This window comes from Hevea brasiliensis, chromosome 6, assembly GCF_030052815.1.
Source record: "Hevea brasiliensis isolate MT/VB/25A 57/8 chromosome 6, ASM3005281v1, whole genome shotgun sequence".
NCBI lineage: Eukaryota > Viridiplantae > Streptophyta > Magnoliopsida > Malpighiales > Euphorbiaceae > Hevea > Hevea brasiliensis.
Window position 1 is genome coordinate 96,369,291 of NC_079498.1, and position 22,809 is coordinate 96,392,099.

Sequence of the window (22,809 nt, forward strand, 5' to 3'; positions counted from 1 at the left end):
TGGAATGGAATCCCTCTATTTATACCCATGTGACATTTTCAATTGCACAGCCTAGATTATACTAATATTTGATGAATAGAGGATTCAAATTTTACACTTTTAAAAGATATGTAGTGATTAATTAACTTAGTTCATTCTATATATTTTATTTTTCATTAAATTCTAATATATTTTTAAATTTTGTTTATCATTGAAATTAAAAAAATCCAAATGAAAAAAAATAAAACTGGATCATATCCACTCAATTTAATTTTTTTTTTTATAAAACCTATTTGATTCAAATTTATTTTCTAATAATTCGAATTTAAATTGACACAAATCAAATCAATAAAAATACTCTGACTTAAAAATACTAAGGCCTTATTTGATAACAGCTTTTAAAGTAATATTTATAGTTAAAATATTATCTTTTTTATTTATACTATTTTGTGACATAATATTTATAATAGTATTTAAAAAACGTTTTGATTAAAATCAATAATATGATTCTATTATTTTTGTATTTAACAGCTAATCTAATAATTATTTTTATTAAATATTTCTACTTTAAATCATTATATAAATAATTAATCATTAACAATTAGCTAATAAAATAATTAACAACTATTAAAATAGCTAACGGTTATGAGAATAACTAATATTATTGACATCGGCACGGGGTGCAGGCTTCACAGAGTAGTGGCTAAACCAGTCTTCGAAAGATATTGCCTCGAGTCGAGCCCACTTGCCTTGGACCAGGTATCCCTTGGGCCCACTTGTCTTGGACCAGCTGGACTTGGACTATTACCTTTTATTTGTTAAAATAAAATAACTAATAATTTTAAGCTATAAAAGAAATTTCACATCTTGATATTCAAATATCAAAGATGAAATGCTAAAAAATATCATTTAATTTAAAACTATGATATAATTATTTCCATCAATTTAAATGAAATAATTTTATTTTTTAATGACAATATTTTTTTATTTTGAAATTATTGGAGAAAAAGCATATCTCAAATTTTGTAATTTATCCAAAATCCAAATATTCTTTTATCATTAATATTTAAGAAAATTGTTCTTTTAAAATTAAATTGGAATTGTGTAATATATAGAAGGTCAAGAATATAATTGAGGTTTATCAAATAATTCAGAATAAATTTATATATAGGTCTATTATTATTATTATTATTATTATTATTATTATTATTATTATTATTTAATTTAAATATAACATTTTATGATGAATTTTAGATATATATATATTTTTTAATTATATTAAAATTTTTAAGCTTTAGAATTTAAAATTTAGTTAAACATTTAAAATTTTAAAATAATTATATAAATTTATTAAAATGTTTAAATTTATTATTTGAAAAATAAATTGTGATAAAGTTAGATGATTGTATGCTAGTATGAATATGTATTGCATAGAAAACAAAGGTTTACCAAATGCTATTTTTCCTTGACAAAAATAATCTGCTAAAAATTTATCTTAATGTCTTATTTAGCAACAATTTTTAAGATAGCGTTTAATATTTTAATTATAATTTAAATAATATCTCTTTTATTTGTACTATTGTGTAGTATAATATTTATACTAGTGTTTAGAGGTTAAGAAAATAGTTCATAAAAATTTACATTTTCTAATTTTAGAGGTTAAAGGAGTATTTTGACTAGGATTAATAAAATGATATCACTATTTTTACGTTTAATAGCTAATCTAATAGCTATTTTTATCGAACATTTCTACTTTAAATCACTATATAAATAACTAATTACTAATAATTAATAATTGATAAAAAACAATCGACAACTATTAAAATAATTAATAATTATTAGAATGATTAATATTACCAATAAGGCCTAAATCACATTGGACCACAACTCATTTTAAGTTGAAAATAAAACACTATCCTCAACTACATATTTGGTTTGATTCAACTTTTTTTTTTAATGTTTATTTACTCTTGTTTAGTTTTCCTTTTGAATGACAAGAATCTATAATAAATAATTTAATTTCTTTCCATCTTTTGATTTCTTTTGTTTAATGAGAGCAACTTCTCACTCACTAAAGCTTTTGATTGGCCTTTATTTTTAACTTCGCATATAATTAAGACTTTTAATTCTTTCACTTTTCAAAAAATAACTTCCTTACCCAAATTGAGTTAAACTATTTAGAAGGTGTTTGGTTTACCTATTAGGTGCAGCTGATAGCTGATAGACACCAAAGCAGATAAATTATAGTGTTTAACAAGTTTAAAAAAATAAAGCTGATGGCTGATGGGCAACTGATATGAGTTGCAGTTTGTATTAGCTCTATTTTTAGAGCTGTTTCTTATTAGCTGATAGCTGATTTGGTTTTATTTTTTATTTTGACCATATTATCATTTTTTTATTTAACTTAAAAATTAATATTATTAATATTTTTATTTTTTTATTTGTAATTTTAATATGTTAATTAACGCATTTCAACTTTGTTAAAATATTTTTTATTAATAACATAAAATATAAAATATTTATTTATATCTAAAAACTTAAAATTAATTATAAATTTTTCTATTAACAATAATAATTATTTTAATATTTTATCTATATTTTTAAATTATTTAATTATCTTAAAAATAATTATTTTCTTATTTCAATAATAAAATAAATGATATAATATAATAGATTAATAATTATATATTTATTTAAATAATATAATATATTAATTTAATAAATATATATTTAATTTAATAATAAAATAAATAATATAATGTAATAAATTTATAATTTTATATTTATTTAAATAATAAAATAAATTATATGATATATACTCTTATTAATCATTTAACATATCAATAGCAACAGCTAAATATAATTTTACCAAACACTTAATATAAAACAGCTATTATCAATTATCAGTTATCAATTATCAGCTAATAATAACAGCTATCAGCTAATAACTATAAAAGGGCTTAAATTTCAACTTATCCAACTCAAAAGCGTAACCCTTAAAAATAGCTTAAACATTTAATTTTATATTTGATATATGAGTTGGATTGGTTAATTATAAGATTTTTGGTGAAATAAAATTTCCACTCAAGATTTTAATGACTAACATCCTTTTATTTTTTGATAATGATTAACAATCTTGCAAATTTTAAATCTAAAGTCTGTTTGGTATTACTGTTAAAACTGCTGTTAAGAAAATCACTTTTTTAAATATACTAGCTAGAGAGTATTAAAAAAATAATTTAAAATTAAATTTTTCTTAAAGGTCCTTTTTTTTAGATCTAATTTCATTATATGATTACATTTATTTAGAATTAAGGTATGTTTTATACATAGAGATAACAATCAGAAGATTGGAGTGGGGATTGGTCTTGCCATCACCACTCTGCAGAGAATCCGAATTAAAACAGAGACTTTCTTACTAAAAAGTAGGGTGAGCTAGGTTTTCTATTGGGGATTTTTTTTAAAATTCTAATTAATTTCTCAAAAGAAAAATTAATTGAATGCAAAGCAGACCGGACTGAGTCGAGATTAAAAATAATTATCATCCTTATTTTGATTTCTTTCATCCTAAGTACTATGCTCTCATCGACAGTGTAGAAAAAATGAATCGAGTCTAATTCCACCTTAAAAAATAATTTAGGAAGGAGAAAATTTACCTAAAAATTATATTTAACATAAATACTTTATCTTAAACCAATATAAAACAACAATTTTTGAATTAACTTTATTATTGGAGTGGTCTCCATAGCAAGGACCGAAACTCCTCTCACTTATCTTCACTAAACAGTAAGACTTGGCCCTTTGAGATGTCGTTTTCATCATAAATATTGTTGCAAAGTGTTTGATGAAAGTCCTTGTAAAAGAAAAGAAAATGAAAGAAAAGTGTTTGATGAAAGTAGCAGTGCCATAACCTGGCCATGAACAGTCCAAACACCAAAGAATTAAAGCTTTGAAATTTGGATAGTACTGTAGTTATGGAGGAAACAACTACATTAACTGCAATAGCTAATTGCATATGTATTCCTAAATTTATATTTCGGTTTAAATTGGTGGCTTGAATTTATGAGGTAAATGAAAATTTTGTTTAATGGTTTGTGAGTAAAAAAAATATTCATTATTTTTCTCATAATAAAAATTATATTGATGGAATTTTGTATAATTTTTTTATTTTTTTAACAATTTCTTAATATTATAAGTGTCGTTTAAGGCAGAGAAGTAAAAAAATTAAAATTAAAAATCATAGCAAATGGACCCAAAGTAATTAAAATATGATTGATTCATAGAGGGATGGTTTGGCTTCAATTCACATAGGAATCAAATTATTTTATATGAATTAAGTTATTGTATATAAACTACATTAAAATTATTTTATTTTATTTTGATAATAAATAAAATTAAATAATTATTTCTCTTAATAATTTTAAATTTTAAATATTAATAAAATATTTTAATAATTTATGAAACTAACCATATTTTATTTAATTTTTTAATATTATTTAATAATTTTCTTAAAAAATAGTTTAATAAATATTAAAATCTAAATTTAAAAATTAATGAATTAAATTAAATTATGTATATTAATAGATGTAAAAATTTTATCCGTTAAACTATTGATTACTCAACTGAATCAAGACTCAATCCGAGTTAAATAATTAATAAAATAATTTTTAAAAAAATTAAAGTTCAAAAAATAAAAGATGTGTTTTGGCTTCTTGAATTAAAAGATTTAAGTGAGTGGTGAGAAATAAAACAAGAAAGAGGGGAAATTTAGATGATTATGTTTGGACAAACTTGGTTGTTCTCAAATGGGGATGTTTCCATAGCACGAGGCATATATATATAAGGGGAATCAATATGATGATGAAGAAGGTCACGTGAGAGAGATGCCGCCTAGGAGTACAAAGGGGGTTGTGGACAAGACAACCACTTCATTCCTTTGGCAAATCCAAGGCGTAGGCGGCGCCACCGACGACACATCCGACGACCTTGCATATCTCTCCATTTTTGTCTTCTTTTCTCTTCTCTTCCTCCACCTTGCATAATTCTCTCTATCTTTCCCCCTCTAGTTTTGTCACTTTTTTACTATATGTTGTACATTGGGAAAAAAAAAATATTTTGCTTAATTTAATGATTAGTCACTTAATCACCCTATAATGGCCATGTAAAAAATTATTAATAACTCAATATATAAATTAACATTAAAAATTTTACTCGAGAAATTTGATACGCGTATTCTGCATCATTATAATACAGTTGAAGGCACTCACAAATGATGAACTTAGTGATTAAAAATTTGGTTCTTAATACACTCATCTCAAGTTTAAATTTCACCTATTGTTGTTATAATTCTTTGTGGGTGAGTAATATGTAAATCCTACTGTAATTTCTAGTGATTTATAAGCTCTCAAGCGTGTAAATGAGGACTCTAAAAATAATTTTATATATCTCTATTACACCTCATATGTGAAAATTCACTGAATTTGATGTGTGAATAAGCATAAATCCACTTTACTTTATGCTGAAATATTTAACTAATAAATGGGGTGGTCAGAATTCATACTCTGACCCTTTTAGTCTAAGAGACTCTTATGCCATATCAAGGAATCACTCAATTTAAAAATTTAAACTTATAAATGAGAGCTCATAATAGTTTTGTATCTCCCTATTAGGAGGTAGCCATTGTGTGCATGGTAGTAAAGTCAACTCTTTACTTCAAAGTGATAAACTTGAAATCCATGAAAACGATTTTAACTATATTTTTTTACCATGAACGACATATATGGACCATAAATTAATATATACTACACTACATTACAATGGCGATCCAAAATCTTGTATGTGCTTATGCTTACATGCACATAATAACATAAAATACAATAGGAATATTGTTTCAATAATTAACTATTTTTATTTAAAGTTTAGATATAAATAATGATTTCACAAGATCTCAATTTTGTATCTACAAATTAAATAAATTTAAGGATTAAAATATAAATATTTCATCAATTTTAGAGGATAAATAAAATTGAAATTGTCTGAAATCTGAATAACTGAGTTGAATGAACACAAGGTTGGTGCCACAGGAGTAAATATTCACAATAGAAGAAGAAAGCCGAAGTATCAAGAACTGCGGGCCTCCTTGTTAACGCAAAGCACTATGTTATGATCCATTTTGTCTTTATTCACAAATCTTCGCATTGATGAAGTTCTTCCTTGTCTTATTAATCTATGCATTTAGTGCTCCAAATTTAATCCTCCCTTATCTTATTAATCCATGTATATGATTTCCTCCTTGAACAATTAATCATTCCAAATTCCTTGTTCTGAGCTGGGCCGGCCCAATGAAAGTGGGGACCTGTCAAGAAATTGTCATTTAGTGGAAGTACAGGGTTTCCCAAGGTAGAGGAGCAAAAGGGTTAAAAAACAGGCAATCCAAGGTGACAAGATTGAGCCTCTACCCTCTAGGAAACACCAAAACTTGGCAAGGAACCTCGTGGGAGGTGATAAATTGGAGCTGTTTGTTCGCTAAGCTCCAATCAAAAGATATTAGATCTGCATTTTGTCTCTTTCACTTTCCTTTTCAAAGGCATACTGGACAATGAGACAAATCCTTGTAAATAAAAAGAGAAAACAGTCTCTAATTAACTTCTGCTCTATAGTTTGCCAACCATAGCGTGCAAGATTACGCTCTGAAAAATTTTCATGATTATTAGACCAGTATTGAAGTGAAGAACAAGTTATTTAATTAGCTAGTGCGTTAGAGAAGGGAAAGGAATGATTAATTCTCTTTGTGGAAGCATGGGGTCAATCAAAAGTGAGAGCTCATGCACCAAGATGCAACCTACTTCTCCTAATGGATCATCAATTTCTGAATCCAAGAAAACTCCATTATCTTCTGATATGGAGCATTCTAGCCTAAACCCTCCAAGCCTCAGCTTCCTGCTGTTAAATTTGAGTTGGATGGAGATGTTGAAGTTCAGTCGCCTGATAGTTCGATATGGGAGACGTTTTTCTCTGATCATTTGGATTCCGACTTCATGGTCTTATCTCCAGTGAGGAACTTGCCATCTCCACAAACCTCAAACTGCAATTACAACCACGTTCATGCAATGCAAGGGCAGAGTCTTTCAGGGTGCTCTCCTCCTCGACATTTATTTCAGCTTGGATCTTTTAGCAGCAGTCATAAAGGGAAGGGACAAAGCCCTCTCCATAGGGTATTTAACTCTCCAAATAACCAATACATGCAAATTGAGAGCCTTTCTTCTTTGCCTGCTATTGAGGATTTCTTGGATGATTATCAAAGAGATGGGCTTGGAGGGTACCAACCAACTAGGCTGTCATCTGGCAATGGAAGTTCATCGCAGTTGTTTGATATGCCAAGCAGAGTTCCTGCAATGTTGGATTGCATGGCCATGCCAAATCCCTCGAGGTTTGGTGGATCGGTGAGTGAAACATCATCAGCAGGCTCTCAACTGACCCAGGATAGAGATATTTACCCGATGGGCTCTCTGAGAAATGCAACGCTGTCACAACAACTGCAACAAGAACAAAAACAGAAGCAACAAGAGCAACAGCCACCACCACCAACACCAACAACAACAACACCGCCACCATCAATAACGCCATCCCCAGAGCAGCAACAGCAGAATCTTAACCACAGCTTGATGGTGCCTCTCCCTATTGGTTCTGATGAGCAGGTGAAACTCTCTCTCTCTCTCTCTCTCTCTCTCTCATCATCATTAATCTTTTCTTTCCATTTTCAGTATAATCTCAGTTGCTTCATATACTTTAGCAGGAGCAAGACAGTGGACTTCAACTTGTGCACCTCCTTCTTGTTTGTGCTGAAGCCGTGGCCAAGGAGGACTATATGTTAGCAAGAAAATATCTCCACCACCTCAATGGGGTGGTCACACCCCTTGGTGACTCCATGCAACGAGTGGCATCCTGCTTCACTGAAGCCCTAAGTGCTAGGCTTGCTGCAACACTTAGCACTAAACCTAGTACCTCCACTGCAAAACCCTTTTCTCCTTACCCTCCAAATTCCATGGAAATTCTCAAAATTTATCAGATTCTTTACCAAGCTTGCCCATACGTAAAATTTGCTCATTTCACCGCCAATCAAGCCATTTTTGAGGCCTTCGAAGCAGAAGAACGTGTTCATGTTATTGACCTAGACATTCTCCAAGGCTATCAGTGGCCAGCTTTCATGCAAGCCTTAGCAGCTAGACCAGGTGGTGCTCCATTTCTCCGGATCACCGGAGTCGGCTCCTCCATAGAGGGCGTGAGAGAGACTGGTCGTTGCTTAACAGAACTAGCACACTCTCTCCATGTTCCATTTGAGTTTCATCCAGTGGCTGAAGAACTGGAAGACCTCAAACCCCACATGTTCAACAGAAGGGTTGGTGAGGCTCTAGCTGTTAACTCCGTTAACCGGCTCCACCGTGTCCCTGTACACTGTCTAGGAAACCTGTTAGCCATGATCCGTGACCAAGCACCAAACATAGTAACACTAGTTGAACAAGAAGCAAGCCACAACGGACCATACTTCCTGGGTAGGTTCCTTGAGGCATTGCACTATTATTCAGCAATTTTTGACTCATTAGATGCAACTTTTCCACCAGATTCTGCACAGAGGGCAAAAGTGGAGCAGTACATATTTGCTCCAGACATAAGAAACATAGTGGCATGTGAGGGGATCGAGAGGACAATGAGGCATGAAAGGCTGGAGAAATGGAGGAAGCTAATGGAAGGGAAAGGATTTAAAGGGGTGCCACTGAGTGCAAATGCAGTGACTCAGTCCAAGATATTGTTGGGTTTGTATTCATGCGATGGGTACAGATTGACAGAGGATAAAGGTTGCTTGCTCCTGGGGTGGCAAGACAGGGCTATACTTGCTGCTTCTGCATGGCGATGCTGAGTTGATAATCTAGCTTCTTTCTATCCTCTTTTTCACGCGTATGTCATATTCTTGTCATGGGTCTTCTTTTGTTTGTTATTGAGGTTTTTAACTCGTTTGGTACAAGTAAAAAATAATAATAATAAAATCCATTCAACAAAGACAACATTAGCGCCAAGAAATATTAAAGGATAACAATCGGCCTATTTGTTTGCTTTTGTAGAAAAATTATCTCACGATTAATTCCCCATTAAATAATTAATTTGTTTATCTACAACCTTTCTTTAAAATAAAGTAAATTGATTAATTGCACATTCAGGAACACTCCCTCCCATAACTATTGGACTGTAGGCTTCCAAGCCCCAGTGGCAAGAAAATCTACAACAAATGGTTAAGGACGTTCAGTTCTTCTTGTTTAAATTAAAAATTAAAATTTATAAATTCATTTTTTTTTTATTTAAATAAAAAATTAAAAAAAAAAACAATTTCTTAATTTTTTTTACTTAAATTTCTTGATTTAAAACATAAAATTAAAATGTTTAATTTTTTAATTAAATTAAAATTTCTGAGCTTAAAAATAAGTAATTAGAGGTGAAATTAAACCGTTGCTATATTCTTTTTCAGATCCCACACTACAGTAGATACACACTAGAATAAAGCTTGTTTATACAAGAAAAAGTGCAAATTAAGGGGAAAAATGAATAAAACATGTAATTAAAAAGAGATTAGGTGCCTGAGAGTTGCCCATCTTCAAATTTGCAGGCAAAAAATTGATAAAACAGGTCTCAAAGATGAATATTTCATATCAGTAATCAATAGTAAGCGGCGAATATAGCATGTTCTACTAAGGATATGCGGCCTAATGAAGTGTCAAACCAAAAGCCTTGTATAAAATAAATTATAAAAAGGACTACAGCTGCTATAGAAATACAGAAACACGCATTTTATAGAACGCAAATACATCACCAACATATTTGTTACACAGGAATGAGCTCAAAACTAAGGTGCGACACTGAGGGATAGCACCATTTTACAAATTATTGTCTTTCTTTCTTCCAGCAACCAATGTCCAAGGCCATGAGATCTCAGCAAATTCAAGCCAACCTCACGAACTTTAACCTGCATTAACGCCCTGCTGTTCTCTTACAATATGGAACATGAACAGAAATTTTTCCTTGGGGCCTCATCCACTTTTTTCTCTGTTCAAAACAATAAAATAAACAAGTCCCATCATCGAAAAAGAAACCAAATTTCACGGGCCATATCCCATCATAGATTAAAATTTTTCATCTCAATGTATTAAGATTTGAATATGTGTTCACAATATAATGTTGACTGATTCAGCCTCAAGAAATATTTCGAGAAATTATTCTCCATTAACTGCAAATTTTAGCAAACAGCATGACCAGATAAGATTGTCAAAATAAAAGCTGTTGGCACAGAATAATCCTATGCTAATGTTGAATATATAGTAAGTCCATAAAACTACCTGTTTTTGCTTTTGCTAAAGATGGTTGCACTACAACATGCATGGTAATAACCCCTTTTGGAAGCTCTCCAAAAGGAACTCTACACTGCCCAACAGTCTTGTTGTTTTCCAAAATTTTCCCCGCATTTATCAGTTTGATGTCATTTGCTGCCTTGGGAGAAATTTTCTTATCTATGACAAATCAGAAGTATAGTTTTGTTGTCATAAAATACAATTAAGAATCAAAAGCAAATTATGTACATTGCTAGAAATTTCGTCTCAGAAGCATGATTATCTAAAAGCCAAAGAAAAGAAATATGAAATATGAGTTTGCAGAAGGAAACTAGATAATGTACAAAAAATGTAGAAGTAAACACACATTGCCCGCCCTTCCCCTCATCTTCCTTTTTCTTTCTGGTCCCCCCCATTTCTCTTATCAATGAATTACATCAACCAAAATCATATCAAGCATGGAAAATAAAACAAACAGATTTTAATTTAAGGGATATCTAAATTCAAGAACAAAAAACAATGAGATAATTACACCTGTGGCATTTAAACTTTTTCAATTTTATTATTTCGGTGTCTTAAACCTTTTTCTTTGGGTAATCAAGTGTTTAAACAGACATATTTTTCCCATTTAAGAGCTTATGGCCAGGTATACTTGCCGGAATGATGATCTAGGAAAAAATTCCATCTTTACCTTGATGAACGCTATGTGCTGGAATTTAAAGAAAAAAAAAAAGGACTTCACACAATAATCATGTGATCATGAAAGAAAAAAATTACCAAATGCCCTAAGAAATCTCCCCTGCTTCATCTTCTTCTTCTATGGGTTTTAATTTGGCATTAAACTCAATCAAGCCTACAGAGAAACCAACTCAAGAGCAAGACTCCCTTAACCAATCCAAGATTCTTCTCTTACCAACACCAACCCCTCTAATCCCTCCACTCCACTGAAACACAACCACCATCATCAACTCCTTCCTCCTACGTCATTGCTCAGTTTTCTCCCATCTGTGATAGAAGATTTGTCTCGCCACACAAAACTTTATCCTATAATTTGCAGAAATAGGAACAAAATAAGGAAAAGAAAGGATAGGGAAGAACAAGATTACCTAATCCAACAAACCAAAGAGTTAGGTTGTTTCTACAAGTCCCATCACAAGAAAGTTCTCCAATACTATTCATTTCTTCTTGGTTTATTTGTTGGTCATTTTTCTATATTCAATCGTATCTCTTTTCCTTCTTTGATTCTTCGAATAAACAAGAGCATTGCTTACTTGGCATTTTCATTCAATAGCAAAAGTAAAGGAGGGAGGCATAGATAGGTGACTAGGACAATGGTGGTAGAGAAGATGACACAATCCCTAATTTCTTGTCAATCCTAAAGTGAAAGGAGATTTTAAATTAAGGGCGTGTTGGCTCTTTAATTTATAGTTTAGTTGCATGTTTTTCATGTGATCTTCACTTTTATGCCCTTAAAGATCCACAATTCTCATGCTTATTCATACAGGTGAACCCCTATTGTTCATGTTAGTATTTAGACAATAAAAATCAGTGAAATACACTTGATTGTAAATAATAACTTTATTCCGACACTCGATTCGAAAAAATAAATAAATAAATATATAAAACTGAAATAGAAAAAATTGGAAAAATTCAAATATCACTGGGTGACTTGTGCCACTATCCCAAAAATAAATGAAGGGAAAAACAAGTCTCACAATTACCAATTTACTCTTTAATTATTTTAACCTATGTAGCATGGGGAAGGAAAAGCAACATGGTGAAATGCAGAAACGGACAAGGGAAAACAGCATTTTCCAAAATATAGAAACAAAAACATGAGGGGAAACGCCTAAATATAAAAAATCTAAGGGTATATTCATAAATATAAAATATATTTACATAAATATTATTTAAGATTTAATAAAATAATACAATTTTAAATAATTAAAAATATAATTAAAATTAATAATATTATATCTTTGAAAGCTCTCCTCTTAGAGATTTCACAGCCACATATACCATTATAACAAAAGAAATTAAAAAAAAAAAAAGCATAACTTTACTGCCTCCTAACCCTACTTAAATATAGAGAAGAAAAAAGCAGTCCCAATTCCCAAAACCTCTGTCTGATGCAGCACGACTCTGCATTTTTAGCCTAAACTGATATATTTTTTCTTTCTTTAAGAAATGTGTTTCCAACGTTAGAAACTCGTTTCTGGCTTTCAAAAGTTAAGGAAATGGCCTTGAAATGCCTCCCTACCTTGTCTTGCCGTTTCCATGTCAGAAATGTTTCTGGCACGAGGAAACATCATCCCCTGCTGTTCCCATGCATCACAGCTTATTAACAAGTGATTATTAGTAAAATCAAAAGTCTATCCTTTTTCACACGATATATGCTTAGTGTTGTGGTTTTCCTAGCGCCAGGGCTCTTGACCAAAGGTAATGACAATTGAGAGTCCCCAAACACATTAACAAGTGAAGGGGAAGGAAGTAATTCTAGGCATTGCCTCTCTCTTTTTTGGACACTTTCATGATAATGAAAAACATATATATCCCATGATAAAAAATGAAAAGAAAAAGAAAAAATTAAAATTAAGAAGACAATCACAAAATTATTGGGTAACCATTTCTTTGTTATCGAACGGAAAATTCTCCAACAGTTTTTTCCCTTCCTAATGAAGAAAAATTCCTAAACAAGGTCATCAATTTGCTACTCCACCTTCCATTCCTCGCCAATCCCCGCCTCACATACACACCATTACTATAATGCAAAAAAGTAAATTGAGCTGTGCAAAGTACAACGTTAATGAAACACAAAAATTAGGTCCTATGACATTCACTTTGCTGAAAAATATTCTCACTCCTTATTTGAAGTGATTCTTGATTCCCTTACAGTAGTCAAAGGAGAGGAAAGGGATGGGAGGGGAGGCAAAGGGGCAGAATAACTAAAAAAGATTACAAACTTCCCAAAGTTTTAACTTTTTACCTTCTTAATCAATAAGCCAATATAACACCGTTTCAACAATTCCGCTCTCCCTTAGAGATAGAATGGAAAATTTGGTGAAAGATATTAAAAAAGTAATGATTTCTAACTCTTGAATTTTTCCCTCCCAAAAAAAAAAAGAATATTGGGGCGTGGGGAGAAATAAACATTCAGAATAGTTGTTGCCTATGGACTTCAGCAACATTTAATCTGGTCACTTAATTTAACACAAGATCATTATATCACATACTATGAATCACAAAGATGCATCTTGTGCAATTCCATGGATCTATAAGCATTAAGATAACAAAAGTCACAAACCATGCAACAGATAGCACTTTTTGGGTGTACTAGGAATTGCAATAGGCATATTTGCATGATGAAACTTGGCAGGATAGTACCAGCATAAATACCCTGTCCTGTTCCCAACACTCCCTCTTCCATTTTCTCCCCCAAAAAAAAACGAACAAAGGAAAGAAAAAAGAGGAACTCAAGGAAATCTGCATAATTGCTGGGAATGCATTTCGATATGCCTCTTATGCTTTCTCAATGCAAGAATCTTGCTACAAGAATGACACTATTCACAAGAGGCCACAGAAAAAATATGCTCATCCTCATATTACTTTGATGCAGATCAATAATACAAAATTTCACATCTCAATAAAAAAATTAATTCCCTAAAAGAACGGTAAAATTTAGAAATCATTGATAACGGAAGGAATCTACAGAGGGTGAAAGTAATAACTATTTTTTCTTGTTCAAATCTTAACTTGAGGCCAACAAGCAACAATGTCACTTTTATAGAGCTTTTCTCCTAGAGAAAAAAAGAAGATAAAATTGATAATTTAAGTAAAAATGGAAATAGGCAAAGATCCCAATCCACTCCAATACTATGGAAGATATTTCTGAAAGCTTAATTTTTTTAGTACCGACTATATGCATGAAAACAAAAGCTTCTCTTCCTGAAAAGAACATCAGAAGAAAAATTTGTTGTTCAAGATATGCATCAAACAGTAAAATAGATAGATAAAAGATGTCCAAAAATAGATGCAACTTCAGTACATTTATATGTTTGCCATGTAAATGGTGTATATCCAACATCCATTCACTTACAGAACCCAAAAGATTTGACAATGTAAAAGAAAGAGAAATTATTAAGCTATGTTGCCTATAGAGTAGCCGACCAGTAATGACAGTTTTGGATGCACAAATGCAGGAAGAGCTCATATACAATGATGATGACGAGCATAAACAAGAGAGACCAATCAACATATTTGAAAAGGAATAAGCAGAATATAAATAGGGCTATTAAACAAGATGAGTGGTTAAGGTGGCTTAAAATATTAGTAGCAGATGACAAAAATTCATGCATTTCCATTCAAACATCCCATATGTTCAACTAAAACTAAGACCAAGCATATCTACCAAAGAAACCCTATCTATAATAATTTCACTGAGACCAGGAAAACGGTGTGACCAAGTAATAGATTGACCAGTCACATCCAATCACGAGATACATGAATATTTCAAATTCTAGTCTACTTGCAAAAGTTTTACGAGTTAAACCCCTCCACCAGATAAGTTATCCATCTCAAAGAGCTAAGGACGATAATACGCAGCAGAACTATACAATTTTGAAAAGATCAAACATGATTAAAATATATTGTCAGGCTCACAACACCATAGCAATCATTATTAATGCATTTACCACTAAAGTCACATAATGGAATTTATGAATTAGGGAATATAATGTGAATGCCACTTCTAAGTTCTAATCATCCAAGTTATCAATATTTAAAAACAAAAATAAAATAAAATAAAGTAGAGAAAAGATGGCCCATAGTCCAAATCAATCCATGCAAACAAATAGACTATAATCACAAATGCTAGATATTCTCTGCTTTATATAACCAAAAACAAATGAGATGCATCTCTCTAATCAATTCAAATGTTCAATTTCACTAACTCTTAGGACGAAATGGAAATGGTGATAAAAATTGCCTTGCAAAGTTAACAATTCCCAGGAAGCCAATTAAACAGAGCAGAGAGTCAAAATTCTGACCTTTTGGCCACTCAGTAACTATTCTCTCCTTGAGCATAGCCACAGTGGAGGCCGGTGAGTACCTGAATGGACCAATATCCGATCCATCATACAATCTAAACTTAAGCTCTACCAGGTCCTCCTCCGGCATTTCGGCTTGTATCGTTACCTGTTCAAATTGAACTAAAAATCCTCAACCACCAAAGTTCTCTTCAGAACCTAACCTTCCAATAATTTCTATCCAATCTCCACGCTCCTACACAGAAAATAATCAAATTTACACACATTTTCGTGGCAAATTCAAATGACACCGAACATAATAATAATAATAATAATAATAATAATAATAATAATAATAATAATAATAATAATAATAAACAAGCTGTAAACACAATATTCGGCAATCATTGAACTACTTTAAAAAATTGAAGAAAACAACAATCACCTCCAGGAGTAGTTGCAGTTCTCTAGGGTTTATGACAGCCACACAGAGAGTAAGAGATAAATCAGAGGAGAAACCCTAAGGCCAGACCCGATCTCGACGCTATATAATTTTTTGCAGGAAGTATCTAATGGGTCATTACCCTTCGCCTTTTCAATTTTTCTATTCTTCAGAGAGAGAGAGAGTTCACTTTTCTATTTTATTTATTTTCTTGAGAAAGTGAGAGAACTTAAAACTATAATTCTACCAGTAAATAAACAGTTCCAGCACAAAGATGCACTGGAGTTTTCTTTTCCTGTTTCTCCTAACATTCCTTTCCACCAACTGCGGCCAATTAGATTCCACTTTCTTTTCCAATGTATGACGTGGGAACTGGCTATTGGTGAATCAGGAATTAGCGTTTACGGTAGGTTGGGAGAGGAGACCGCGCTCATGTGTCATTTTGTTCACATACGTGGACAAAAACTAGCGATACACGGCGAGCGAGACAAAAATTATGAATTTAAGGGTATATAACATCTTCAGTAAGTGTCACGCACATCGCGCAGCGCGTGGTGGTGTTTATGGGGAAAAGAAGATACCCTGTAGTTGGGCCATACCGTAGCCATAGTTTGAATGGGTTAAGTGGGCCAGAGGATTTGAAGATGGACAATAAGCATAACATGTATGGGCTGCGTGATTTTGCCCATGTTTTCCAAACTGCCTTACTTTTTTTTTTTTTTTTTTCTGTCTCATCAATTATTATAAAATATGAATATGAAATTTAATTAATAATGAAAACTTTTAAATTATATTATTCCCCATTGCTAAAAAACAAAGGGTTTATATTAAAATCATCGTGAATAGACCACAAATAAATAAAAGTTGAATTTTATAATGTTCAATAATAAATTTCAACTTTTTAATAATTTATGTTAATTATTGATATTTTTATTATTTACAATATACGTATGAAATCACTTTTTTATTTGTATTGGTTTGTATAAAATACTCTTAAATATCTTGTGATTTAACACTTTTAATATTGAGAATTTGAGAAATTTTTTTATTATTAAGACTTCATTTATTTCACTAAAAATATTTTTTTGAAAAATATTGTAACACCCCAAAATTTTAAATTTTATGAGCATTTTTGGTATTTTAATTTTATTTAAATTTTAGGAATTTTTTTGAGATTTTTCGGATTTTAAAAATCGGGTTCGATTTTCCGAAAATATAAACTTTGATGATTTTTAAAAATTAATTTAAAGACCACGTGGCAAAACTAAAAATATATTTGGAGTCTACGTATTTTTCTGAGTTTTATGGAATTTTTTCGGAATTTTTGGACCTCGTTTTCGGTCCCGAGGCAGAGTAAAAATTCAAAATTTTGTATCCTGAATCGAACCGGCCGAATCGGACCGGCCCTTTTCCTTCTTCCTTTTTCTTCTCCCGCGCGCGATGGCTCTCTCCCTTCTCTCCCTCGTTTCTCTCTCCTCTCACTTCATGTATGTGGCCATTGACCCGGCCAGCCCGGCTAGCCGCTATGACCAGCACGGCGCCACGCCCGACCAATGGCCAGCGGCGCGCCGAGCCGGAAAAGCAGCGTGGCGCCCTGCAGCGCCTTGCCATTCTCCTCAAACCGTCCGATTGGATTGGTCTTGTGTCAAAATCATCTACTCGTGAGTGCTTTCCATAGATACCAAGAACGCCGAAATCCATCGAGCGGATTGTCCGATTTTTGCTCGGGAAGATTTTAGCCCATTTCGACTTTTGGGCTAGATTTCTCAAAAACCGTGAATCCCACGAGGAAACTGAGGCCACCAGCACGCTCCATTCGTCGAGAGCTTATAGCGACATAAATTTGAATTTTTCCGACACCGTTTTTGGTGGGTCCCACGAACCGCGGTGTATTTTCGAGCATTAAATGAGCTTAGAAAATTCTGAAAAATTTATGTACTAACCCCGTGTTATGGGCTTCGTGTAGGTATCCTCGATTCGCGGAAATTCGGACGATTGGCCAAGATGCGCAAATTTGGGCGAACGGACCGTTCTGGAAAAGTCTCCGAATTGGACCGAGGTTTTGGCTAGCCCCCCATTGTCAGACGTCCCGAGCGCGTTCCCGAAGTCGGAATCGGCAAAGGTAAACCCGAACCTTGTTTTTTCGTAATTTTCTAGTGCTTAAATAGGATTAAAAATCCATAAAATATTCGTGGTAGCTTAGAAAATTACGATTCTTTTTGCAATAGCTTAGTAATATTGCTAAGGACATGAGGCAAAGTTTTATAATTTTTAGAGCTTGTTTGGGCGATTTTGCAAAAATGATCAATAATAAGGACTAAATTGAAATTTTGCGTATTGTGATGGATGATTGATTTGATGGGCCCAGGAGGGGCTGTGTGATATGATTGAACTGTTGATATATGGATTGTGAATATAGAAGTGCGTTTTTTTAGCCCTTTTGCAGGTTGGGTAGGTCCTAGGTATAGGGGAGACTCTGCCGGATTTTCGGCACGACTTAGGACGTACTTGACCTTTTTCTTTGTTTGTATTGAGTCAAATTTATTAAATAGATGTAATGTAATTGTCGTGTGGCCAGGACGACCTTCTTCCTCTCCGCCCACGGTAATTTGTCGTCAAGTTTGTGAGTAGAATATTAATTTTAATTGTAATTTCGATATTATTATATGTTCAGCATGCCCATGCATCACTTTTATGCATATATTTATGTAGTTAAACTCTAGGCACGGTTTTTGATGCATTGATAAATGTTAAAGTGCCATGTATGTTGTTGTGGTAATTTGGAGCAGTGTGCGTGCGTTGGCGTGCGTGTGATGTGGTGTGGACTATTGATAGGGCGGGTGACACGGCAGAGTTCTTCAGGACCGGTCCTTGGGGTAGACACGGCTTGAGTTCTTCATGGGACCCGATTTGGTATTTAAGTGGAAGTCCAGTGAGTTCTTCAGGCACGAGTTGGACTTAAGAGAGTCAGATAGGATCGGCTCCCATATATTATGATTGATGTTACGAGTGCGTGAGTGCTCAAAATTACCTTTGTGATGTTATGATGTGAAAATGATTAGGATGTTGCATTTCACTCTACAGGGTGCATAAGATTTAAATAGTTATAGAGATTATGGTTAAAATTCATATTTTACTCTGAGTCGACGCTCACTCTGTTCAAAAATTTTTACAGACCACGGAGGATATTTTGTTGCAGGTTAACACCTTTTCTACTTCGCAGGTTGTTTATTTATTTTTGTGTAATTTTAATTACTCCTAGAATTTCCGCATGTGTTAGCAGTAATTATTTGAATTTGGTCTGTAATATTATATTCATGTTGGACCTGTAAACTTAATATTTTAAGTCTGTTTTGATGGATTGGATGAGGGAGCTGAGCTCCCATTTATTTTTATGTTGATGAGTATGTGGAGGGTGAGCTGAGCTCCCCAATTGACTATATTGTGTTTACAGGTCGGGTGAGTCGAAAACTCCCCGTTGGTAAGTCCATTTTATGGCCGGACTCTGTCCGTTTGTTTTCTTGAAATTGGGACCAAATGGGCCTCAGCATTGGGTAAATGAACAGTTAGGCATACTACGGGCCTCGGGGGCTTTAGGCTGGCCCAGGTCCTAGTGCAGGTCCGGCCTATAGGTTGGGTCGTGACAAATGTGGTATCAGAGCTTAGGCTCCAGATTCTTAGGGAATGTTGTCTAAAGTGTTGGGAAAAGTCCAATAGGAGTCACATGCGGAAATATAGGGTCCACATTCGTCTTGCATTGTCATCTTTGCTTCTAGTTTCTGCTCCATATGTTATGTATAAATATGAGTCTATAGAGCTGTGCAATGTGCAGTTTTGAATTTTGTGGGCTAATCTTTCTTTGAATTTCAGAAAATGCGTAGAAGCGGAGAGCTGCCAGCGCACGAGAACCGGATGTGCACGAGGTGTCGGCACAGATGAGGCGCCGCCCAGGAGGCGGTAGGAGGCCTAGAGCTGCTCAAGTAGAAGAGCGGCTACCCACGGTCGAGCAGTCTTTCATGGCACGGTCCCATGGACCCCATGGCGACTACTCTAGTCTGCAGAGAACCATCGATATGATGGCGCGTATATGGTCCACCCTCCACATGAGCGATCCACCACACCAAGAGGAGAACCATACAAGCAGATCATAAATTTTAAGAAGTTGGTGCACAGTACTTATGATGTGTCGACGATGCATACCGGTTTTGGATTCCTGATGACGGCGAGAGCAGTCTGATTGGCCTGATAGAAGGCGATAGAGTGTGTGCGGATGTCATGGGGCCTATGCCTAGACAATGGATGAATGACTACGTGTTACCGGATGGAGGGTTTGACATGGGCTCGGTTGTGGAACTATTCATCAATCGGTTTGTGCGAAAGCTTGAGAGATCGAAGCAGTGGGCTTTTGAGGCCCTAAGGCGAATGGCAGTGCAGTAGATGAATATGCTCTGAGAATTTACGGAATTGGCGGATATGCCCCTACGCAGTAGCTACGAGAGACTATGAAGGTGAAGAGGTTCCTAAAGGGGCTTGACGGGAGGTATGCGAACTGGCCATGATGTCGGATCGATCTTTTGATGTGGTGGTTGATCGAGCGAATGATTGAGATTAGCTATCTGCGGATGACGGTGGGAGAGCAAAGAAAAGCGAGCGGAGGTTAGTCGGTGTTCCCCACATGGGTACTACGGATAGTGGTGGCCAAACTACTTACAGAGGAAGAAGCGGGAATAAGAGGAGTGGTTTTAGACACAAATCCGAGGGTTCGGACCGAGTGCGGATCGGCGGTGATAACGATTCGAGTGCAGTAGTTACGCTCAGTTCAGATCCTCTTTGCACCGTGTGCACGGTGTGGAAGAGCACATTCGGGACCTTGTTTGATGGGATCAGAGTATGCTTCGTGTGGCCGACGAGTCACTTTGCTAGAGAATGCCCGTTTTGATGAGCCACGGATGGGGTCACGGGGTTACATTGCTAATGTTCCTCGCCCGATTGTATCCGGTACTTCCAACATGGCGGCGGTCGATTCGATGGCCAACAAGGCCGAGGACAAGGGGGCGTGGATTTGGAGGCGGTCAGAGGTAGAAGCGATGTCGAGGTTACGCCACTCGAGTAGGGTCAAGCTCGAGTTTTCACCTAACCCACCGGGATGCTCAAGCTTCAAATGCGGTTGTGGCGGTATTCTTCCAGTACATTCTTATGAGGCTCGTGTTTTGATAGATCCGGGTGCTACGCACTTATTTGTCTCCCCTGTGTTTGCCATGAGGTTGGGTAGAAACCCTACAACTTTAGAATGCCCTTTGTCGGTAGCTACCCCACTTAGTGACAACATAGATGTAGATATGGTTTTTCGGGTAGCCCAGTGGTAGTGGATGGAAAGATCCTCCCGGCGGACTTGGTTCCTCTACCGATGTGGATTTCGATGTAATCACGGGGATGGATTGGTTGGCAACTCATTATGCCACCTTAGACTGCAGGAACAAAAAGGTGTATTTCCACATACCTGGTGTGGAAGAGTTTAGTTTTGATGGTGACGGGAGCGTGGCTCCATATAATTTGGTGTCAGCAATTAGTGCGGAAAAATGTTGGCGTGGATGCCAAGGGTATTTGGCATTGGTGAGAGATACATCTGTAGAAGGTGTCGATTATGGAAAATGTTCTGTTGTCGGAGAATTCATGGATGTCTTCACGAGGAGCTTCGAGGTTGCCACGAGAAAGGGAATAGAGTTACTGCATTGATGTTGTTCCGTACAAATCCCATATCCATGCCACCTTACGAGGATGGCACCAGTGAGAATTGAAAGAGTGAAGGAGCAACTACATGAGCTTTTGGACAAGGGTTTTATACGTCAGAGCAATTCAACTTTGTGCGCTCCTGTTCTATTTGTGAGAAAGAAGGATGGGTCATTGAGGTTGTGTATCGACTACAGACAGCTGAACAAGGTGACTGTGAAGAACAAGTGTCCACTTCCTCGGATCGATGATTTGTTTGATCAGCTCCAAGGAGCTAGATTCTTTTCCAAGATAGACTGCGATCGGGCTACCATCGATTGAGAATCGGGGATGAGGGCGTGTCCAAAGCGGCTTTCGGGACAAGGTATGGTCATTATGAGTTCTTGGTGATGTCTTTTGGACTCACTAATGCACCGGCGACCTTCATGGACTTGATGAGCAGGTGTTCAAGCCATTTTTGGACCGTTTGTCATCGTATTCATAGATGACATTCGTATACTCTCGGAGGAAGAACACGTGTGGCACTTGAGGATGGTGTTGCGGGCGTTGAGGAGCACCGGTATATGCCAAATTTTCAAAATGTGAATTTTGGCTAGAAAGCATCTCATTCTTGGGACACGTGGTTTCTAGTGGCGGTATTCAAGTGGATCCCAAGAAAATTGAAGGCATGGCCCGATTGGCTTAGGCCTACAACGATCCGAGGTGCGAAGTTTTAGGTTTATTTAGCTACTATAGGCGTTTTGTACAAGATTTCTCCAGATAGCGGCTCCCTAACTAAGTTGACCAGAAGAATGTTCCATTCATTTGGACAAATGACTGTGAGGTGAGTTTCGGAAGCTTAAGGAGTGTCTAACCACGCCCACTGTGTTGACACTACTGTGAGTGGTGAAGGATACACTGTATTGTGACGCCTCGAGTTGGCCTAGGGTGTGTCTTGATGCAGAATGGAAAGGTAGTGGCTTATGCTTCAAGCGGTGAAGAGGCATGAGCGAACTACCCCACCCATGATTTGGAAATGGCGGTGTAGTCTTTGCTGAAAATCTGGAGACACTACTGTATGGTGAAGTGTGCGAGATATACACCGACCACAAGAGTTTGAAGTATATCTTCCAACAGAGGATTTAAACTTGAGGCAGAGGAGATGGATGGAGCTTACGAAAGACTATGATTGCACCATCGGTACCACCACAGGAAGGCCAATGTTGTAGCAGATGCTTTGAGCGGAAAATCTTTTAGCGATTTGGCGCACATTTCAGTG

At 34.9% G+C, this 22,809-nt stretch overlaps 2 protein-coding genes across 4 annotated transcripts; one reads left to right on the forward strand and one right to left on the reverse strand.

Moving 5' to 3' along the window:
* The first annotated feature begins 6,753 nt into the window (after positions 1 to 6,753).
* Positions 6,754 to 8,896, forward strand: LOC131180993 (GRAS family protein RAM1-like). Its single transcript, XM_058149304.1, is given in 3 exon segments — positions 6,754 to 6,913; positions 6,916 to 7,676; positions 7,775 to 8,896. Coding segments are annotated over 3 exon segments (2,043 nt in total).
* A 749-nt stretch (positions 8,897 to 9,645) lies between these two features.
* Positions 9,646 to 16,081, reverse strand: LOC110636464 (membrane-anchored ubiquitin-fold protein 4). Of its 3 annotated transcripts, none has more exons than XM_021786182.2 (4): positions 15,825 to 16,081; positions 15,401 to 15,548; positions 10,365 to 10,535; positions 9,646 to 10,074 (listed from the first exon to the last, which is right to left on the reverse strand). In XM_021786182.2, exons 2-4 carry the CDS (start codon positions 15,528 to 15,530, stop codon positions 10,019 to 10,021), a joined length of 357 nt encoding a protein of 118 aa, XP_021641874.2. In that variant the 5' UTR covers positions 15,531 to 15,548; positions 15,825 to 16,081; the 3' UTR covers positions 9,646 to 10,018. The 3 variants fall into 3 exon arrangements, with proteins under 3 accessions (XP_021641874.2, XP_021641873.2, XP_021641875.1); XM_021786181.2 differs by having other exon boundaries at positions 15,401 to 15,635; XM_021786183.2 differs by having other exon boundaries at positions 9,646 to 10,072; positions 10,362 to 10,535; positions 15,401 to 15,635.
* Between the last annotated feature and the right edge of the window lie 6,728 nt (positions 16,082 to 22,809).